This window comes from Urocitellus parryii, chromosome 4 (genome assembly GCF_045843805.1).
Source record: "Urocitellus parryii isolate mUroPar1 chromosome 4, mUroPar1.hap1, whole genome shotgun sequence".
Lineage (NCBI taxonomy): Eukaryota > Metazoa > Chordata > Mammalia > Rodentia > Sciuridae > Urocitellus > Urocitellus parryii.
In genome coordinates, this window is record NC_135534.1 from 19439443 (window position 1) to 19460066 (window position 20624).

At 45.2% G+C, this 20624-nt stretch overlaps 1 protein-coding gene and 1 pseudogene across 1 annotated transcript; one reads left to right on the top strand and one right to left on the bottom strand.

The window, feature by feature from the left end:
* The first annotated feature begins 7043 nt into the window (after positions 1 to 7043).
* LOC144254383 (olfactory receptor 4X2-like) lies at positions 7044 to 7973 on the top strand. Its single transcript, XM_077797512.1, has one exon. The coding sequence runs from the start codon at positions 7044 to 7046 to the stop codon at positions 7971 to 7973; it is 930 nt and encodes a 309-aa protein (XP_077653638.1).
* Positions 7974 to 10219: 2246 nt separating this feature from the next.
* On the bottom strand, positions 10220 to 16893 carry LOC113175058 (olfactory receptor 4B1-like; annotated as a pseudogene).
* Between the last annotated feature and the right edge of the window lie 3731 nt (positions 16894 to 20624).

Consider the following 20624-nt stretch of genomic DNA (forward strand, 5'->3'; position numbering starts at 1 on the left):
AGGGGACTCAAAGTGCCATCTGAGATCAGTCAACTGTGAAGGAGCAGAGTTCACCTGCCTCTGTTTTCCTGCAGGTTAAATGGGCCACTTTAACCTCATGCTAGGACTTCACGTCCTGTCCTCGTGGTCAGTGGTTTCCAGTGTGGTCACATTGGGACACCTTCTCCCTCTTCTGCAGTAATCAGCACTGCACAGTGTTTAGAATGGAGGATGGATCCCATGAAATGCAATTCCACCCAGTCACCTCTCAGCAGTGTGACCTTGGCTATACTCATTGCACCTCTGGGGGTAGCATGTAGTGATAGATGGAAGCATCGTGGCACTTGGAGTCAAAGGTCCATGCTTTGGCCAGTTCTCCTTACCAAGTGCAATCTTGGGAGACCCCAGGACAGATTCTTTCCTTTCTTGGGTGCCTTCCTCCCATTAGCCTGGTTCTCTTGCCTGAAATTCCATGGTAGGAGGTTTATTTCAGGAGTAAGAAAGGAATTCTTAAAGGCAAATATCTGGAAGGGTGGAAGATAGACATTATTAACCATTATCATCTACATCTGAACAATTTCGAAAGGCTCTCGTCTTTCTATACAGTGGTTATCTGGGGTCTCAAGGAAGGAAGTGATGTAGCTAGGACTGCGTTTGTTTCAACCTGGTGAAGGGTGGCTTCAGTCAAAACAATCTCACTTCTTGTTTCTGTGTGTACTGTGGCATAAGAAAGGCTCTTACATTTTTTTTTAGGTAGGTTTACAAATAGGTATTGGGAAATTTAATTATTTAGAAATTAAATATAGAAATGTTATAGCAAGAATAATATTCAATAGAAATGGTAAAAGAGAGCATATTTGTCTTATCTCTAATCCTAGGAGAGGGGTCTCCATAATTCACCATTAAGTATTAGTGCCAGGTGCAGGGTTTTTTTTTTTTTTAGATTTTTGTATTTGTTATATATTATATCAGAATGCATTATGATTCATATTACACATATAGAGCACAATTTTTCATATCTCTGGTTGTACACAAAGTAGAGTCACACCATTCATGTCTTCATACATGTACTTAGGGTAATGATGTCCATCTCATTCGAATGTCCTTCCTATCCCCATGCCCCCTCCATTCCCCTCCCTCCCTTTTCCCTATCTAGAGTTCATCTAATTCTCCCATGCCCCCCCCCAACAACGTTATGAATCAGCAACTTTAAATCAGAGAAAACATTCAGCATTTGTTTTTTGGGGATTGGCTAACTTTACTTAGCATTATATTCTCCAACTTATCCATTTACCTGAGACTGTCTTAATTTTATTCTCTTTTATTACTGAGTAATATCCCATTGTATGCCACATTTTTTATCCATTCATCTATCGAAGGGCATCTAGGTTAGTTCCACAGTTTAGCTACTATAAATTGTGCTGCTATAAACATTGATGTGGCTGTGTCCTTATAGTATGCTGATTTTAAGTCCTTTAGGTATAGACCAAAGAGTGGGATAGCTGTGTCAAATGGTGGTTCCATTCCAAGTTTTCCAAGGATTCTCCATACTTCTCTACCTATTAGCTGCACCAATTTGAAGTCCCACCATCAATGTATGAGTGTGCATTTTCCCCCACATCCTCACCAATACTTATTGTTGTTTGTATTCTTAACAGCTGCCATTCTGACAGGAGTGAGATGAAATCTTAGAGTAGTTTTGATTTGCATTTCTCTAATTACTAGAGATGCATTTTTTAACAGATGAGGGGAAAAAATTACCAGATAAAGAAGATTTTGTGACACACGAAAGTTAACATGAAATTCAAATATTAATCTTCACAGCACAGTTTTATTGGATGACATTCATGTCTGTATTTTACATGTTATCTGTATCTGTTTCCATGCTACATGGGCAAAATCGAGCATCTGACACAGACTGTATAGTCTGCAAAACCCTAAATACTTACTGTCTCACTTTATAGGAAAAGATTGTCCAGACTTGGTGGAAGCCACATAATCATGTATTGCTGATTCAAGAAGTTTGGAGGTCAATGTTTCCAGGATAATTTTAATTCTGTGATGATGGCAGACTGGGTTGACACCTGCTTGGCTCTCTAGGCTGTCCTCATGGTTACAAGAAGCAGTACAGCAGCTGCTCCAAGCATTATATCTTCATCTGTAGGGTGGTAAAGTCCCAGGTCACATTTTGAAAAATAGTTATGAGAAATCTCCAGCAAAAGTTCTTTTTTTTATTTTTTTCATTCTTATTGGCCAAAACGAGGTCAGGGGTCTATCCCTATATGCAAAAAAAAAAAAAAAAAAAGCTGGGAAAGTGAGCATTGGCAAAAGAGAATGGAATTACATGATATGCTTAGATGTGAGGAAGAAGAGTTCACCACATGGGGTTTGGTGAGGTGGTTTCATGGAGGGTGGTGCACATGTGAAGTAGATGAGGATTTGACTCTGATGCCCCACTGACTGAACAAAACCCAAATCTACCACTTAATGTTGGTGGAACCTCATGAACAACTGAAATTCTGTGATTCAATGGAATGTCAAGACCTTGAGTCCAGTAAATTTTCACATTCCAATAAGTTCAAAAATTGTTGAGAAACTTATACACTGTGGAACCAACATCCCAAACTAAAAGGAAATATTCCTATCACTCCAGGAACTACTCATGACTCTTCCCAGGTAATCTCTAACCCTGGCTGGCCAATTGGTACTCACTCATCTAATTTCTATCACCATGGAATTCTTTTAGCCTCTCCCTATCTTCCTCTGAATGCAAGCATGAAGCACGTACACTCTTCTATCTGGCTCCATTCTCTCAATGTAATGTTTTGGAGAGTCACCTGTATTGTGGCCTCCAAGAGATTGTTCTTCCTGGTAATTTGTAAGTAGTATTCCATTTCATAAAAACACCACAATAAAAAAAATTCTCCTGTTGGTATATTTTTCAATGATTTCAGTATTTGTGGTAAATAAACTCTGCTACAAAGGGGTTTTTTTTACATTCTCATTTGTTTAATAAACAAATGATTGGCTGGGGTTGTGGCTCAGTGGTAGATCCCTTGCCTAGGATGTGTGAGAGGCCCTGGGTTCAAACCTCAGCACCAAATAAAAATAAATAAATAAAATAAAGGTATTATATCCAACTACAACTAAAAAATAAATATTTTTAAAAAAAGAACAAATGAACTTAAAGTCATTCATTTATTATACATGCCAAATAATTTTCTCACAAGGAAAGGTGTGAATAAATATATTCCTATTTCTGAAAAGAAAAGAATTGGAATCTAATTGGAACTGGAAAAACTAAGATAGCAGTCAATGGGTTAATAATCTTTACCAGAATAGGAAATAAAATCAACCTCTGAAGTCAAAAAAATTTATAGTTTTAGGTAAGTAGGCATAGTCTAACAACACAAATAAGTTTTAAAATGTAGTTTCCCTATAATAAATGCTCAAATATTTATATTAAAATTAATCTCACTTAGTTTTATTAAAAAATCCAAATCTTTCAATATGACAATACTTTGGCTGACAGATTTTTGCAGAAAATTCAATTTCATGAGAATGTATTGCAGAATACATAGAGGTTTTGCATGAATAATCCAGGCTTTGATGTGATTACCTCCTAAAATTCTACCCTAAGTATTTTTCTTTGTGAAGGACAATGATTAACTCAGTTATTATAGGTAGGAAAGCAATCTTGTCATACATTGTCCTAAATCATAAAATGCTTCATCATAGTTTTCTCCTTAGTCATTAGTTGACACTTGGGACACTTTGATTCAAGGCTGAGTTGACATTAGTAACACTTGCATAGAGCCCATTCATTTTACGAAGTTCTCCTGTGGCATCTCTAAGATATTCCATCACCCTAAATTTACAACACACACAGGTGTGGCCAAAGCACTGTAAGGAATCCCCATGTTCTCCACACCTCATTTCAATGCTTATGAATTCAGAGCAAATCTGCTTCAGCTATAGCAGGGCATCTCCAGGGCAGTCCTATGGACAGTATTGCTGGATAATTCTCTAATATATGGACAGTCCTGTGCCTTATAGGATGTGTGACAGCTTGCCTGGACTCTCCCTGCTTAATGTCACCAGCACTTCCCTCACCAGCCAGCTTGGACCTCAGCCAATGGCTCAATACATTACCCAGTGTCCTCTGGGGTAATAACACCCCTGGCTGGGAACCAGCCATCTATTCCTCTTCCACACCACAGGCTTGAGATGTGCTATGTCAGTTTCCCTAAGCCTTGGACCCACCCTCTTGAATACTGTCATTTTATATCAAGGCCCAGGATCAAGCTCTTGATGAGCAGGAGAGGGATCATTGCCTTGTGACAATGTCATGCAGGTGAGAGCTCTGTGAATTCTGGTTGAATTTAATTTGTTCCCATTTCCCAATTATCTTTTTCCTACTTGGCTTGTGCAGGTCCTGCTTCCCCTGAGACCTTCTACCTGATTAGGAAGGAGAAAGGGTACAGATCCCTGGAGACCTCGGCTCACCTGATCATGCCTTCCCCCCAGGTGTCCCATAAGCAGCTGACTTAGGGCTGAGCTGCCAGGGTTCTTAGTTCTCTGTGGAGCACCTGGAGGCAAGTCTACTTGGTTTTTAAGTTCAGGTGGATCTGGGACCCTGGTGACTCAGCCTCTCACTTTCACAAGTCTAAAGCTGCAAGGGGAGCACATCACCCTGTCTTAAGATTCGTGGCGAGCAGGTGTTCTGGTCCTAGATTGGCCTAAGGCTTCTCCACTGGCTAACTGGCAGCTTCCAAGAGCTCAGAGCTGTTCCCAGAGAGAAATTTGCATCTCTGACTTCAGAACAGAAAAGGTCACTGTGGTGAGCTCAGCAAAGGATAGAAACACTGTATCAGTTATGTTGTGTGAACATGGGCTTCTTCAGTATGTGATGGTTGATTTCCCCCTTAAAGCACAGGAATGGGGTCCCTGAGGCATATGATGTTTTACAAAGTTTTCTTGTGTGAGTGTTGAAGGTAGCTTCGGGAACGGAGAAGATATGGTCTTGGTCCTCGGAGCCCTTTGTTCTTTCAAGATCTACTGGAAAACTATGATATAGCAAATACTGTGCTTAGAAGGCCATGCAGGACACCCATCCACGGTCACTCAACCCCTGGCACTCACTGAGTGCTATCAGTTAGTGGTCACAGAAGTAAGCACCTGGTGGAGATGGCATGGTGAGAAGATGCAGTCTCTCCCTTAGGAGGCCCGCACTGCAGTAGGTAGGTGGCCTCGCAAACAATATAATCCAGTGTGAAGCCCTTTGATCCAAGGCAGCACAGAGGAAGGGAAAATAACTTAACTGGGATGGACCAGGGAGAGGGAGTCATGATGTCTCTCTCTGAAGTAGGTAAGATCTGCATGTTAGTTGAGCCTTGAGCAGGGAAGAGGTTAAATAACTCTCTAGGTGGATGCAGTGGTGCTAGCCTGAATCTCAATCAGGAGGATCCCTAGTTGTACATCTCTCTAGGAAATATAGGGAGATCAGGTCTCAAAATAAAAAATAAAAGACTGAGGGTATAGGTCAGTGTTAGAATCCTTACCTGGCATGTGCCGAGCCCTTAGTTCAATCCCACATAGGAGAGGAAGGGAGGGTGGACAAAGGAACTAAGGAAGGGAGGACAGGAGGAAGGGAGAATGTCTTCCCCCTAGGTGTTCATTTTAAACAGCATGAAATTAAGGCTGAGATGCAGGGTTCTTAGTTCTCTGTAGAACACCTGAGAAGTTAGTCTAGGAAGGAAAGAAGAGAATAGCTTTCAAGATATCACATAGATACTATCAGAAAAACACATGCATATGACCCCAGGAGACCAGACTGTTAGCAGACATCAGCTATCTCCCATGAATGGCTTGGTAGAATAGCCCAGGGATCTAAGAACTTACTATGAACCTTGCCTTCTGTTTGTTTCTGTGTTGTAAGTTCTCTCTGTGAGTTTCTTCTGGATCCTGATGGTGCTTAACCACCTCAGCCTGTCTCCATCACTGGAGAAAGGAAGATTTGTGCCAGGAGGGTAAGTCCTCGGGCTCCCTGTCTCAGGTGCTCTGGACTCTCATTATGTGAGAACACAGTTCATAGATGTTGACCTCAGCTATCTCAGACACAGTCCAGAAAGGAGCAGGACTACCTGCATAGCAGTCAGTGGAGAATCTCGGTGATGACAAGGTGTTGGGGGAATAGGAGGTAGAGAGGGATAAGTCAGAAATTGAGTGGGCCCTGGGGAAGGGTGTAGAAATTTTGGTGGCATTGGATACATAATGGTTGGAGGAAATGAAAAGTGCCCTTGAAGAGAATCATGCATGGATTGAATGGATCCTTAGAAAGCAATAAGGTCACACAGAGACATGTTTAGAAGCTAAGAAATAGGATGGGGAATAGAAATAAGGATTCAGACAAAGCTTTGTGGTCCTCTTCGGGGCACTGAGTCCAGGGACATCTCTTCTGAAGACTCTGAAGGGCATGTGGACAGGGTGAAAACAGTGTTTTGGAAACCCGTTTTACAAAGCAGGTAAATATAAGTGTAATGCAAGAAAGCTGCAGTGACAGGTAATACAATTATCCAAGGCAATAGAAAGATGTACTACAGAGACCCAGCCACACTGTCCTGTGTGCCCACATTGTCCAATCAGGAGATATGCTGTATTTTTACTAGGTTGCCCCTCCTCTGCTCTGTTTCCACTAGTCCAACTTCTGCATACAAAATGATTTTATTTTCCACTTGACAAATGTTCTTCATGACTTTTTATTTTCTGCAGAATAAATCCCAAAATTTGTAACAGACCCTCTTACACTAGCACCAGCCTCTTTGAACAGTTTGATTTGCTGTTGTCATTTTAATCCAGCCACACATAATGCGTCTACAGTTTCTCTCTCCATTCTTGGAATGCTCTTCCCTTCTTCTATACAGAGGACTTATCTTTCAATATCTAGTTCATAAGATCTCAGACAGGCAAGTGTCTATGTAACTCACCCAGTTCATGAAGAAGTCTTTTGTTTTCTATCATTTCAGGTCACAAGACCCAAATAGCTGCCTGTTGGTGGTGACCTCATGGCCAATACATACAATGTGACTGAATTCATTTTTCTGGGACTGTCTCCTAATCAGGATGTGCAAAGAGTTTGCTTTGTGATTTTTCTGCTCTTGTACTTGGCGATTATCCTGGGGAATTCCCTCATTGTGCTCACTGTCGTGACCAGCAGAAGTCTGGGATCCCCCATGTACTTCTTCCTCAGCTACCTGTCCTTCGTGGAGATCTGCTACTCCTCCACTATAGTCCCAAAACTCCTCTCAGATCTGCTGACTGTTAGGAAAACCATACCTCTGTGGGGCTGCTTGGCACAATTTTTCTTCATGCACTTCTTTGCAGGCACTGAGATTTTCCTGCTCACTGTGATGGCCTATGACCGCTATGTGGCCATCTGCAAGCCCCTCAACTACACCACCATCATAAATTGGCAGGTGTGCATGGTCCTGGTGGGAATGTTATGGGTGGGAGCATTTCTGCATTCCCTTTCCCAGATCCTCCTTGTATTCCAGCTGCCCTTCTGTGGCCCCAATGTGATTGACCACTATTTCTGTGATGTGCTCCCCTTGCTCCAACTGGCCTGCTCAGACACTCTCCTCATTGGTCTGCTAATTGTTGCTAATGGGGGGACCCTGTCTGTGGTCAGCTTTGTGGTCCTCTTGGTGTCCTATGCGGTCATCCTGCTTCATCTGAGGACTCGGAGCTCTGAGGGGAGGCGCAAAGCCCTCTCCACCTGTGGGTCCCACATCACCGTGGTCATGTTGTTCTTTGTACCCTGTGTCTTCATCTATCTGAGGCCTTCGACCACTCTGCCTGCAGACAAGATGGTAGCCGTGTTCTACACAGTGGTGACCCCACTCCTCAACCCTGTCATCTACTCCCTGAGGAATGCTGAGGTGAAGAAGGCTATGAAGAGGCTGTGGACCAGGACAATGAAACTAGATGATAAATAGAGGCTGAGCCTTGGTACTAGCCTTGTATTTTAATGATGCTAGTCCTAACTCAAGGGGCAAAATGAGTAGAAGGAGATTAATTCTAGAGTTACCTTATCTGGTGTCTGCCTATAAAAATGTCCTTTTAGTCACTTGTAAAGTGTTTCCTCTTAGGGATGTACTGAATATACCTTACCATTTTCAGTTGCTTCTAATTTTTAGTACTATAAGTAATACTCCTTTAAATATCTTTGAATAGAAATCTTATACTAACTTATGATTTTTGGACTCATTTTCTATGGTGAATTTACTCTCCTAAAGAGTAACTCTACTCTGACTATTCAAAACTATTGAAAAGAAGGGAACTCTTTAGATTCCTTCTCCAAGACCAGCATCACCCTTATATCAAATCCAGACAACGAGTCAATAGAAAAGGAAAACTACTGACCGATATTCCTGACAAGCACACATTCAAAAACTTTTCATAGAGACCAGAGACATAGCTCAGGGATAGAGTTAGGTCTTTCCTGACCTACATGAGACCTTGGGTTTGGTCCTTGGTACTGCAAGAAAGAAATAAAGAAAGGGAGGGAGGGAGGGAGGGAAAAGAAAGAATGAGAGAGAGAGAGAGAGAGAGAGAGAGAGAGAGAGACTTCAACAGAGTGAGGGTTTTTTTAGTTATATATATAGCATTAGGATTTATGTTAACATAATTATGAAAGCATGAAATATAATTCACTCTAATTTTGTCCCAGAAATCTTGCTATCCCTCCTCTCTTCCCTCCCCCTATTTCCTTTCTTCTACTCTACTGATCTCTTGGCTACTTATAGTTTTTGTCTCGTGGATGTACATGATGGTGAGATTCACTGTAGTATATTCATATGTGCACACAGGAGAGTTAGGTCAGATTCCTTCCACTGTTCTTCCTTTTCCCCAGTAAGTTTTTGATTGACTTCTTCATTAGCCATATAAGAAAAATTTTAAAACATGATGAGGTAAATAAACTACATTTAATTTAGGGTTGGGGATATAGCTTGGTGGTAAAGTATCAGAGGGACAATGGCCAGCATCTCATTAAGGGGTCTTTCTTCCTGCCTGGATAATCCAAGCCACCTTAAGCCTTATCATCTCAAATAATTAGTAAATAACAAAGCACAAACACTCAGAAGTGTTTACAGAAAATGAAGCCCCTGTTAGATCTAGTCCACATGGGTCCTGGAACTAGACAAAGACAAAAAGTTTCTGGTGGTTTACTTAAGGGGGTCCATCAAAGGCAGGGATAAGGTTTCTAGGGCAGAGTCTTGCTTCATGATTTCTTGCAGTCAGCAGGTTGATGGACATCTTGGCAGTCACACCCATCTCAGGTGCTGTGTGGAATCTTCCACAGAGGTTGACGGGGAAGTTCACCTGCATCAGGTGGTCAATCCCTGTGAGGGGTACCACAGGGAGTTCCCAATGCCAGCCTTATGCCCTCAGGAGGCTACTATGTGCAACAGTTCAAATATAGCCCACGGACAGCTTGTGACAGTGAGCACTTGCTTTAACATATGTAAGGTCCCCAATTCAATCTCCGGTATTACCAAAAAAAATTTTTTCAACAAAATAGCAGCAAACTGAATTCAACAACACATAAACATTTGATATAGGGAAAAACAGAAGGGAGAAAAAGAGGAAGGAAGGATAAGTGATTTCAATTTACAAAACATTTATCAAAAAGTCCTCTGTAAAGGGATGCCAGTAGACAGTACTTTGGGATAGCATAGTGGAATAACTATGGGTGATGGTAATTAATTAATATTTCATAATAATTTGCGGAGAGAATTTTGAATGTTCCCAACACAAACACATGATAACTGTATTAGGTGATTGATATGTGATCTGATCTGATCATTACCCATTTCCTACATGTATTAAACATCACATTGTGCCCTCATAAACATATAAATTACTTCAGAGGGAGGAAGAAAGTGAGGAAGTGATTTTAACCTACAAGACATTTGTAGAATTCTCCACTTTGCATTTGCCTTGGTTTGAGCCTTCCAATTATCCAAACCCATTATATTATTGGATATCATGGAGCCAACCATGTTCCATAAGATTCAGGAAGAATTCCTCACCTCTACTCCTCAAATGTTACACCAGGGTATCCTGGTAACCAAGGAGAATCAAAGCTGTAGTAACATTAATTCGGATATTTGTTACTGCCATTCTAAAATACCCCACTAAAAATGCATTTTAAACACATAATAATCAGGCACACATCTTTCTATTGTGTTCCCATCCCTGGGTTCTCCTTTCTGGCCCACAGCTTCCTCATGGTGATTTTCACCTCTGCATTTCTGAGTGTGTAGATGATGGGGTTCAGCATGGGGGTGATGACCATGTAGAACACGGCCACCAGTTTGTCCTCAGTGAAGGTGGACGAGGGCCGCATGAAGATGGCAGGTCCAAAAACAAAGATGACCACCATGATGTGAGAGGCGCAGGTGGACGGGGCTTTGTGCCTCCCCTCTGCAGAGCGGTCCTCAGGGTGAACAGGATGACAATGTAGGATGACACTAAGATGGTGAGGGAGAAGATGGAGATTAATCCACTGTTGGCAACACAATAAACCCCTCCACAAAGGTGTCCTTGCAGGCTAGCTTGAAAAAGGGGTGGAGGTCACAGAAGGGCAGTGGGATAGTGATGGGAACTTGCATCATGGAGTGGATGAAGCCCCCCAGCCAGGAACCAGCCACCAGCATGTGACGCAGTTGACAATCATAATGTTCATGTAATGAAGAGGCTTGCAGATGGCCACGTAGCTGTCATAAGCCATCACCACAAGCAAGGTGATCTCAGTAATTGCAAAGAAGTGGAAGAAGAAGATCTGGGCCAGACAGACCTTCAGAGAGATGTAATAACAACCTCAGGCGGGTGCTGGCAAGCCACGAGTACATCCCCATGGTGGCAAAAGACGGGGACAAATGGGCAGGGAGGAAACTGTCAGGGCAGCCGCAGCTATCTACTATGGCACGTCAACCATCCCAGCAGGTGAGGCTGCCTGAGTGCTCACTGCTGAATGAGAGTGGGCCCTACCACAGGGGCTGATCCTGGCTGGGATTGGCTGGTCTCACCATCACCATCCTGAGATGGAATTTGCCACAGGTTAATGTCAAGCAGGAGCAGGGGTTGGAGACACTGTGGCCGCCTCTGCAGGTTGACTTGGGAAGATGATGGCCACATTGAGGTACTAGAGAGGCTGGGCCAGCTTGACTGCCCTTCTGAGAGTCCTACTAGGGGTCTAAGGGACTGTTTTCTTCACTCTCTTGACAAAGGCATCTAAAACCACATTTTTATACAATCACCCACTCCTTCTACCTAACACTACAGGCAAAGGCAAACCAAGCCTGTGCCATTCCCCTGTCCCTAAGCCCCACAGGCAACCCTGTCATGAGATTAGTAGACAGCCTTCCAACACCATTTGTGTGCTCAGCTGTGTCCGTCAGTGACAGCACTGAGCTTTTAATACATTACCAATATCACGCTATGTACATTATTCTGCAAGTTATCTTCACTGTTAGTCTAGCCTGCAAGCCACAGAACTGCACACTTTAAAATGGTGGGTTTTAGCTGGGCACAGTGTTGCACACCTGTAATCCCAGCAACTCAGGAAGCTGAGACAGGAGGATCCTGAGTTCAAAGCCAGCCTCAGCAACTTGGCAAGACCCTATCTCAATAACAACAGAAGAAAAGGATGTAGCTAGTGTTAGAGCACCCTGGGTTCAATCCCTAGTACTGAAAAAATGCTCAGTTTTATGTTCTGCATATTTTATCACAATAAAGCGGGGGGGGGGGGAGCTGAAAATCATGAAAGAGGAAGACTGGGAAAGTTGTAGAATCTCCCACTTAAGTGGAGAACAGCTGTTATAGTTAAAGCTTCGTCCTGGGGTTTCATAAACTGACTTCCAGACCACTCACGTGTAATGGAATCAAGCCTTTATTGAAGCACACCGGTGGCAGCTGACCAGAACATAAAGCTGTTCCCCTGATTAGCCTGGAACAATTGCAAGGGTGCTCCTTATAAGCCTGAAAACCGAAAAAGGGATGTTCGGGGATCCAGCCAATGCAAGCAAGCCAGGTTACAGAAGTGGGAGAGTGCAGTCAAGCAGAGGGAAGCCTAACCAATCACAGTTAGCCCAGTCACCCCAGTTACAGAAACAGAGCCCCGTTACCCTAGTTACAGAAACAATGCCCCATTAGGTAGTCCCGTGTTCTTAAAGGTTTCTATAGCAAAAGGAAGAGAACATCTTGCCCCAGTCATGACCCTTCTACTTGGCATGGTTGTTTTACAGGATGAAGTCATAAAACAAAATGCAGTCACATTTGCTTCTACTACCACACAGCAAGGACTCCCCCTTCCCACCACTGCCAGGGTGACAGGTGACAGGATATAAGAGCAGCTGGACCACTAGGAAGGAACGTGTTCTCCCAGCTCCCTTCACTGATCCTGGAGTGCCTGTTCCTACCCTGGGCACATTAACACATCTGCACCAACAGGCCCTTCCCCAGGTGGAGGTTGGGGGGAAAGCCGGAGGACAGTGCTGACGAGGGAGCATCAGAAGTGCACCCTGCCATCAGCGAATCCCAGGAGGATGGAGTGATGGAGACTGTCACCACAGGAGCTGTGTCCACAAGTGCCTGCCACACTCAGGGCATAGTATGTGATTTAATTCCTGCAAAATCTGAGGTTGTAAAGAGAATATGGTTTGGTGATGAGAAGATCAGCTTACCAGGCACAGGGGACTGGTGCCAAGCTCAAGAGCTGTGGCTCTTGTGGGTGCCCCCCTGGACATCTCTTGCCCAGCCCAGCTCTTCCGTTATTACTGGAATTCCACCTCTAGGTCTGTAACCAGAACGCTGCCCAGCAAATTTTAAAAAGGCAAAAAAATTGAATAACCGAAAATACAGCATTTATTCAAAAGATAGCAATCCTATCAAAGTTCAATGGCATTTTTCGTAGAAATAGGAAAAAAAATCCTATAATTCATAGGGGAACAGCCAAAGCCCTCCTGAGGAGAAGGAAGGAAGCCGAGACAGCCCGTAACTGGCCTCAGAGCACCGCAAAGCAGTGGTAGTCAAAGGACCAGACCCGAGGACGGATGGAACAGAAGAGAGGCCCCAGAGCCACAGTGCACAGCCAGGTCTCAAAGAAGTCGAGAACAGAGTGGGGCAGGGGCAGCGTCTTCAAGAAACGCGCTGGGGAAACAACAACAACAAAAAAAACAAGAACGAGACCCTCAATTCACACCTTGTAGAGAAATCAGCTCAGTGTGGACGAAAGACAAAAGTGTAAGGCCCAAAGCAAAATGCAGGAGGAAGTGCTGTGACATTTGTCTAGGCAAAAAGCAGGCACTAAATAGACCCTCGGAAGGAAATGTCGTCTCCCAGGGTGATATTCCCCCTGCTCCCCAGGAGACTCAGTTCTCCCAGCTCAGTGCAGCCCAGCAGCTTCGGCACCACCCTCCCCTATTTGGCATTGAGTTACGGACATGTTGGCAGGTAAAGGGGTTCCCATGTCCACAGTGCGTAGAGCTGGACAGCCAGGATCAACTCTCATTGGTGCAGAGCATGTCAAGGTGCAGGTGGTATCCACCAGGCTCTTGAGGTGACACAGAAGCATGGATCAATAAAGGCTTTCTGTGGACTTGAGGAGTGACCCAAGGAGCCTGCAGGGCACAGGAGCTCAGGGTCCCTAGCACAGCAGTGCAAGAGCTCTGGAGGAAGGGACTCTGGGGAATCTTGGCCCAGAGGCTGCAGCTCCTGCAGAGAGGAGGTAGGGTGGGCAGCAAACTCCTGATCCTGGTGTAGATTCCTGCAGGACCCCAGCCAGCAGAGGGTTGCCAGAGCACATGACACCTCTCCCGCTGCCAGAGAGATCTCACACCCCAGGACAGGAGGCCGGGAAGAACACAGGCCACTTAAGTGACCACTTCTGCAGGAGAACACCAGTGAAGCCGCCCATCACAGACACTGGGCGTCATGAACCAGACACCACCGTCCCACCCGCTCCTGCTCCACACCCAGAGGAGGCAGCAGAGATTGTTAGCAATGGTAAGCAGCAACTTCATGTTTAAGTAATGACTTTAAATTGGCAATCAGAAAGCCAGTAGAGAAAGGCATAAGAACTGGAAAGAAACAGGTAGAACTGCAATCACAGATGATTTGATTACAGATTTGGAAAACCCAAAAGACTCCATAGAAAAGCCACTACTGACAAAAAGAGAATTGGGTAACAACACAGCAGGTGATCAGCCAAGCACGCAAAAATCAACAGACTTCAAAATAATCAACAGACTTCAAAATGAAAATGAGAATAAACAATGGAAAAGACCCCTTACTACAGCAAAAAGAAAATGCCTACTTTAAGCTTCACAATAATCAAAACTTAAATGAGAAAAACCCCAAAGTACATTCTCATAAGACCTAAAAGTAGACTTACCCCTTAAGGAAAGACAGTCACACACCTGCTTGGAAGACTGAGCACAAGGTGGGTCACTTCTCTCCAGCACAAACCCTGGAGCTGGAGATGCATGTTATAGAAGGCAACTTGACAAATAAACATGAATATCCAGGAAAATCCTGGGAAAGAAGAGGAAGGAGGAGGGAAAACCTCCAGACATCAGGGTACTCCATAAAACTTCATCCTTACAACAGAGTATGACAGATGCACAGACTGAGCAAACGCACAGACTAGGCGCCCAGACGCAGGATTAAATCCCATGCAAGTCTGACAAAGAGGGCGTTTCTGTCAGATGGTGGAATGGATTTTTAATAAGTGACGTGACACGCAGGTCTGTTCTCACACCACCCCACAGAACAATTTCCAAATGGATCAGAGACTGGAATGAATAAATGAGCAGTAAACCATGGAATCACTAGAAGAAAACAGCTCAGTGTCTCTACAACCCGTCACTGGAGAAAACATCCTTAACAAAGATTCTAAGTTCAAAAGCAATTAGAGAAAAGATAAATTATGAAAGTTTTTTAAAGCATTTGTATTTTTTTAAAAAATACATTAGGCAAAATAAAAAGGACAAATGACAAGCTGAAAAGTGTACTTCAATGACTAATTTATAAGGAGCTTCTAAATGTTGAGGAAATACTGAAATGGAATAGAGAAATTAATGAATGAATGAAATAGAGTAGGGGGAGTAGCCGCTCTCTTGGCTCCTTCTTTCTTTTCCTTGCAAAGAAATGCCATGGCCCTCAACCTTCAAAGAAGCTGGAGCTCCTTGAAATGCAAATTAAAAATTCACAGAGGTCCCATCTCTTAATTATAAGATAGAGGAGGAAACGGCTATTGGTGGGTCTTAGAGGAAACACACACTGTCAGATGTGGCTACTGTGGATACACAATGGCTGGTCCCTGTAGGGAAATACCTAGAAAGATACAGGACCCTTTTATCCTCCCACCTGAAAGTCCTTTCTCTAGAAATCCACCCTGACAAGAACACACAGGCAATTTATTTGATGTAGGATGAATTGTGGTACATCTACAAAGTCAATATGAAATAAAAGACTACCCTTTGCATTTATTCAGCAATCAGTTTGTCTAAATATGTTAAAAGGTTAATATCAGGGTGATGAAGTTATAAGTGTATTTCTTTCTACCTTCTCCAACTTCTTCTACAATGAGCATAAAATCCTTTTCTATTTTTAATTTTGATAAAACACACAACACAAAATTCACCATCTTATCTGCTTTTAAGTGTTTATGTGAGTAGTGTGAACTGTATTCATCTTGTGTGGAATCCATTTGTAGAACTTTTTCATGGTGCAAAACTGAAACTCTGTCCCCATTAAACACCATCTCTGCTTTCCCCTCCCCTCAACCCCAGGCAACCACTTTCCTGAATTCTGTCTCTACAAAATCAGTTTGTCTGAGAGACAGCTGCAATCCAAGGTCCACAATAGCACTATCCACAACAGCCAAGATACAGAAATAACCTAAGTGTCCATCATGGAGGAATGCATAGAGAAGTGTGAGATAGATATATAGACAGATAGAAAGATACATAGATAGACAGGCAGACAGACACACATACGTACATAATGGAATAGTATTTAGCCTTCAAAAAGAAGGAAATCCTGCTATTTGCAGCAACAGGGATGAATTGGAAGACATTACCTAAATGAAATAAGCCAGGCCTAAAAAAAAGGTTGGTCATGGTCACACCTACACAGCATCTCTCAGTTGAGCCCACAGCAGCAGAGAGCAGAAGGGTAGGGTTACCTGAGGCCACAGGGTGGGGAAAAAAGGAAAGGGATCTTCAGATACAGATCTGCACAACAGAGACCTGCGATGACCATAGGTAATAATAATGTACCGCGCATTCCAAAATTGCCGTGTCTGTCAGCACAAACAATAAGCACTGGAGGTGCCCAATATATGAATTATCTTGATTCAATCATTCCACAATGAATATATATAACCTCACATCAGACCCTATACATTATGACTACACTTAATTTTTTTATAATAATTTTTTTTTAAATACCCAAGTGCCCTGATCCCAGAGGTGAACTGTCCAGTCAGTGCTTTCTCCTCTGTTCCCACCCCTTTCTCCATCACTGCTGAAAGCCAAGCGCAGGTTCCAGGTTGTGGAAATAAGGACATCCAACACACGTGCACCTGCCCATGCGCTCCGCCCGCCCCCGTGGTGCTGAGCAGGTGAAGCAGATGAGCCAGATGAACCAAAGCTCCCCACCAGCAGGAGGTGCAGGAAGCAGCCCCTTTCCTCTGGGCTGGCCATTTGAGCACGTGCAGCCAATGAGCAGCGAGGCATGCAGAGAAGGACCCCCCGCGTGGGCGTGGCTTCGCCTTTTTCCTCCAGGCTTGCCTGCCAGAGAGTTGGCCCTGATCCCCCGAGGTGAGCTGTCGGTGAGTGCCTTCTCCATCACTGCTGAGAGCCTGCTTTATGGCTTGAAGCCTGCCCTAGTTCTCTCCAGGATACCCAGGCCCTAAGACCCCGTGGAGAGCAGAGTAGACACCCGGGTTTCTGCACAGTCCTCTTTAGATGTGTATTTAAGGCACTTGGGCGGGTCCCCTCCCAGGTTTGAGTCCTAAAGTGAAGGTAGGGCAAGGCATTGACCCGCTAGTGACAGGTCACCTGGACCCCTGGAGGTGGAAAAGTCATTTATTGCTGGGGGCTGGTCTATGATAAGCTGCAGGCAGGTGAGCGCTCCCCTGGGTCACAGGTTGCAAGTGTTCAAGGCTGGGACTGCGGGCATCAAGCCCCATCGTCTCCACTGGTTCTATAAGCAAAGCTGGGCCGCAGGGCGGCTGAGCTCTGGGAGGCCTCCTGCGGGCAGCTGACCTTGTTCTGTCCCTCCCACCTGCAGATCTGTGGGGACTGGAATGGCGTCCTCCCTGCTCCCCAGGCCCTCCAGGCTGAGGGCTTCAGGGAGAAAAGGGCTCTGAGGCCTCCGGTGGGTTCTGAGCCCTGGTGGCAGCCTCTCCTCTCCGGGTTTAAGGGAGCACACTCCCATACCCTGGAGGGATGGAGCATCTTGATCAGGTGTGGCATGAAATCTTCCTGAGCGCTACCTGAGCTTTGGCACTGGCAGTGAGAACAATAACACTCCATGTTGATGAACTTCCCTAGGGCTCATGGAGATGTCTGAATCCCCTATGAAAGGCCATGGGAAGATGAAGTGCCCTGTTCTGTGTGCTTCCCTCCCTGGGCTCTGCCTGGGAACTTCATCTCTCCCTGATGTTGACCCCGGGCACTGATGCCCTCCGCTGAGGTTCAGTGCTGGGTCCCTTCAGCCCTGAACTTGGGGCATGTGCCGCAGCTCCGGAGCCTGAACATGGAAGTGTTTAGGAGAACTGAAGCCCAGTCTCAAGCAGCCTTCCTTCCTAGCTTAGCCGCTCAACCCAGCAGTTGAGAGCGTTTTGTTTTCCAACACCCAGGCCTCAGGGGGTTCTCACATTGAATGAGAGGGAGGGGGGAAACTTGGGAATTTTGATCTACAGTTATGATGTGACCTTTTTAACTGATAAATACATACTTCTCCTCTACCGCACCACAGTGGACCTTTGCTGCCTTCCCCAAGGAAGGCGCCAATATGCTGGTTCCCTGCTGGCTTCTGTTCTGAGCCATCCAGGGCTTGACCTTGGCTGGTCTCTGACGTCCTTCTACAGCTGTTTTCTCTTGTAGTTGGCAATGGTGAAGTGGTCCTGGTTGTCTGGGTGAGCTGGCCTCTGGGCCTCCACTATCGTGATGTCTAAGCAGGGGTACCCCTCATTGCTCACTGAGAGGGCAGCTGTCTCTCCCGTCCCCCCACCCCCATGAGGTGTCGTCTTGCCCTGATCCTCTGCACCTGTGTGGGTGCCAGCCTCACTGAGGCCTGTGCTGATGGCAGGGTGCATCCTTGAGCCAGCCCACCTGCTGCTGATGGGCTCCAGGCTGCCTCCAGTTCTGCTGTTTGAGCAAGGCTGTGTCTGATGATGCCAGGGTTTAAGGAAGGTGGTATCCCTCAGCAGATGTCGCTTGTTTGCTCTTGCACCAGTGGGAAGCGAGCTCAGTCAGGCATGCAGGACAGGTCAGCTGGGCACAACAAGCACAGCACATCACAGTGGTCCTTGGTTAACACATTGTCACTGGTGGTCTCGTGCATCAAAAGCCATAGACCAGCTGCACACCCTGGAGCACACCAGTCATCCCAACCGCTCCAGAGGCTGAGGCAGAAGGATCACAAGTTCAAAGCCAGCCTCAGCAGCTTAGTGAGACTGCAAGCAACACAGCAAGACCCTGTCTCTAAATAAGATATTAAAAAGGGCTTGGGATGTGGCTCAGAGGTTAAGGCCCCTGGGTTCAATCCCCAGTACCCCCCCCCAAAAAAAAAAGGCCAGACCAGGAATTTGGACCTGCTCAAATTCTTTGCTCATTTCAATGCTTTGAGCTGTTGATCCTCTCCATGGATCAGAAGAGAGATTTATATAAACTATTCTTCATATATTTCAAATGTATTTTCACCAGTTTGCTTTTTCAGAAAAGATGTAAATATTGATATGCTACTTTTGTTTTTATGGATTAGGAAGGGGACTGAGTCAAATGAATTTCTATCTGGCTTTTCTACTATTGGATTGAAATGTTCTGTTCCATCTACAGATTATTTGGTGATTAAATATAAAGTAGAAATTCATGAACACAAATATTTCATAACTTGAGTATATCTTCTTTTTCTTTTAATGCTGGGAATTGGGGAATTGACCCCAGGGGTACTCTACCAATGAGCCACAGTCTTTTTTTTTAAAAAAAAAAAAAAAAAAAAAAAAAACCTAGGTTTCACTGTTGCCCCAGGCTGGCCTTGAACTTGTGACCCTCCTGCCTCAGCATCCCAAGTCCCTGGGATTACCCATTAATCTATTACTAACTGAATTCAATGACTTCATGATTTATAGAAGTTTTTCAAGGACTTTCCAGGGTGAACATACCCACCTATGAATGTCAGTTTTTACCTTTGTCGTTTACACCCCACATTTCTCCATCTGCTTTGATACCAAAGGTAATGTAAACCATGGAATTATAAAACAGTGGGACCCAGAGGACGTGCAGGTGGAGAGGACAAAACTGGTCAGCAATGTCCGTTGCTACCATCCCATCTGATTCCCCCTGGGTCAACAGATCGGCTTGTGGGGCAAGCGTTATTCACCACTAGGTCTGTCTGTCTGCCTGCAGCTTTTACACTAGAAAACCTTGCTGGATGCATTGAAGGCTCTTCCTGTGGGCACTGCCAGTGTGTCCACTAGACCCTGCAATCTGACCTTACTGCTCTGTGAGTGTCACCACAACTGACTTAGTACTCATGTTGGCGTAAACTCTCAGGTTCCTGACTATTCCTGGTTAAGTGCTCTGAGACCCAGGTGCACACTGTGCTCTGCCTGGGAGGTCAGTCGGGGGCGTCCCTGGGGATCCACCTGCTGACGGCCATGTGAACTCACTAGGCCTCACATAGGCCTGGGGAAGTGGGTGCTCGAGTCCCACAGGACAGGGACAGTGGCTGCTTGCCTGGGGATGCCTGGGACAGCTGCAGAGCAGGGCTTGAGCATGGAGTCTGTCCTGGGCGCCCAGCCTCTCCCCTACAGTCTTGGGCCTCCTGCGTCTGAGTCTCCTGTGGGTTACCAAGCTGGCTGACGCCAATCCGCTGTTGCAGAGCGCCCTCAGGAACGTGAGGGAACAAGGGAGGCACCAGCCTCTGCCGGCAGCACTGCCCTGTGACCCTCATCTGGGAAAGAGCCTTGCCCTGCTGGTATACCACACCCCAGGAGGGTCCCATTGCTGACCCGTCCCTGAACCCCAGGGAAGCCCCCAGGAGCAGCGTTGGAAAGGAGCCTTTGAGGAGGTCTTTCTTCATGGGTCTCCAGGCCTTGTGCTGGTTTTCTTCCATGTGTTTCATAATCTTTGTTTTCTTCATTTTCTGAGTCCATTTTCTGCTGTTATAACAGACCAAGTAACCTACAAGGGACAGTTATTTGGCTCACATTCCAGAGGCTGTGAAGCACAGAACCTCCCATGGTGGTAAGGGAGGCTGAGATGCTAGCTGCCCCTCCTTGAGGCCACATCGGGCCACTCAGGAGGGAGGGAAGGGCCCTCATGGCTGCCCTTTCCCAGCACAGCTACATG

Bases quoted from the DNA above. Each gene is read 5' to 3' on its own strand.
- LOC144254383 (XM_077797512.1), top strand. From the start codon at position 7,044: ATGGCCAATACATACAATGTGACTGAATTCATTTTTCTGGGACTGTCT.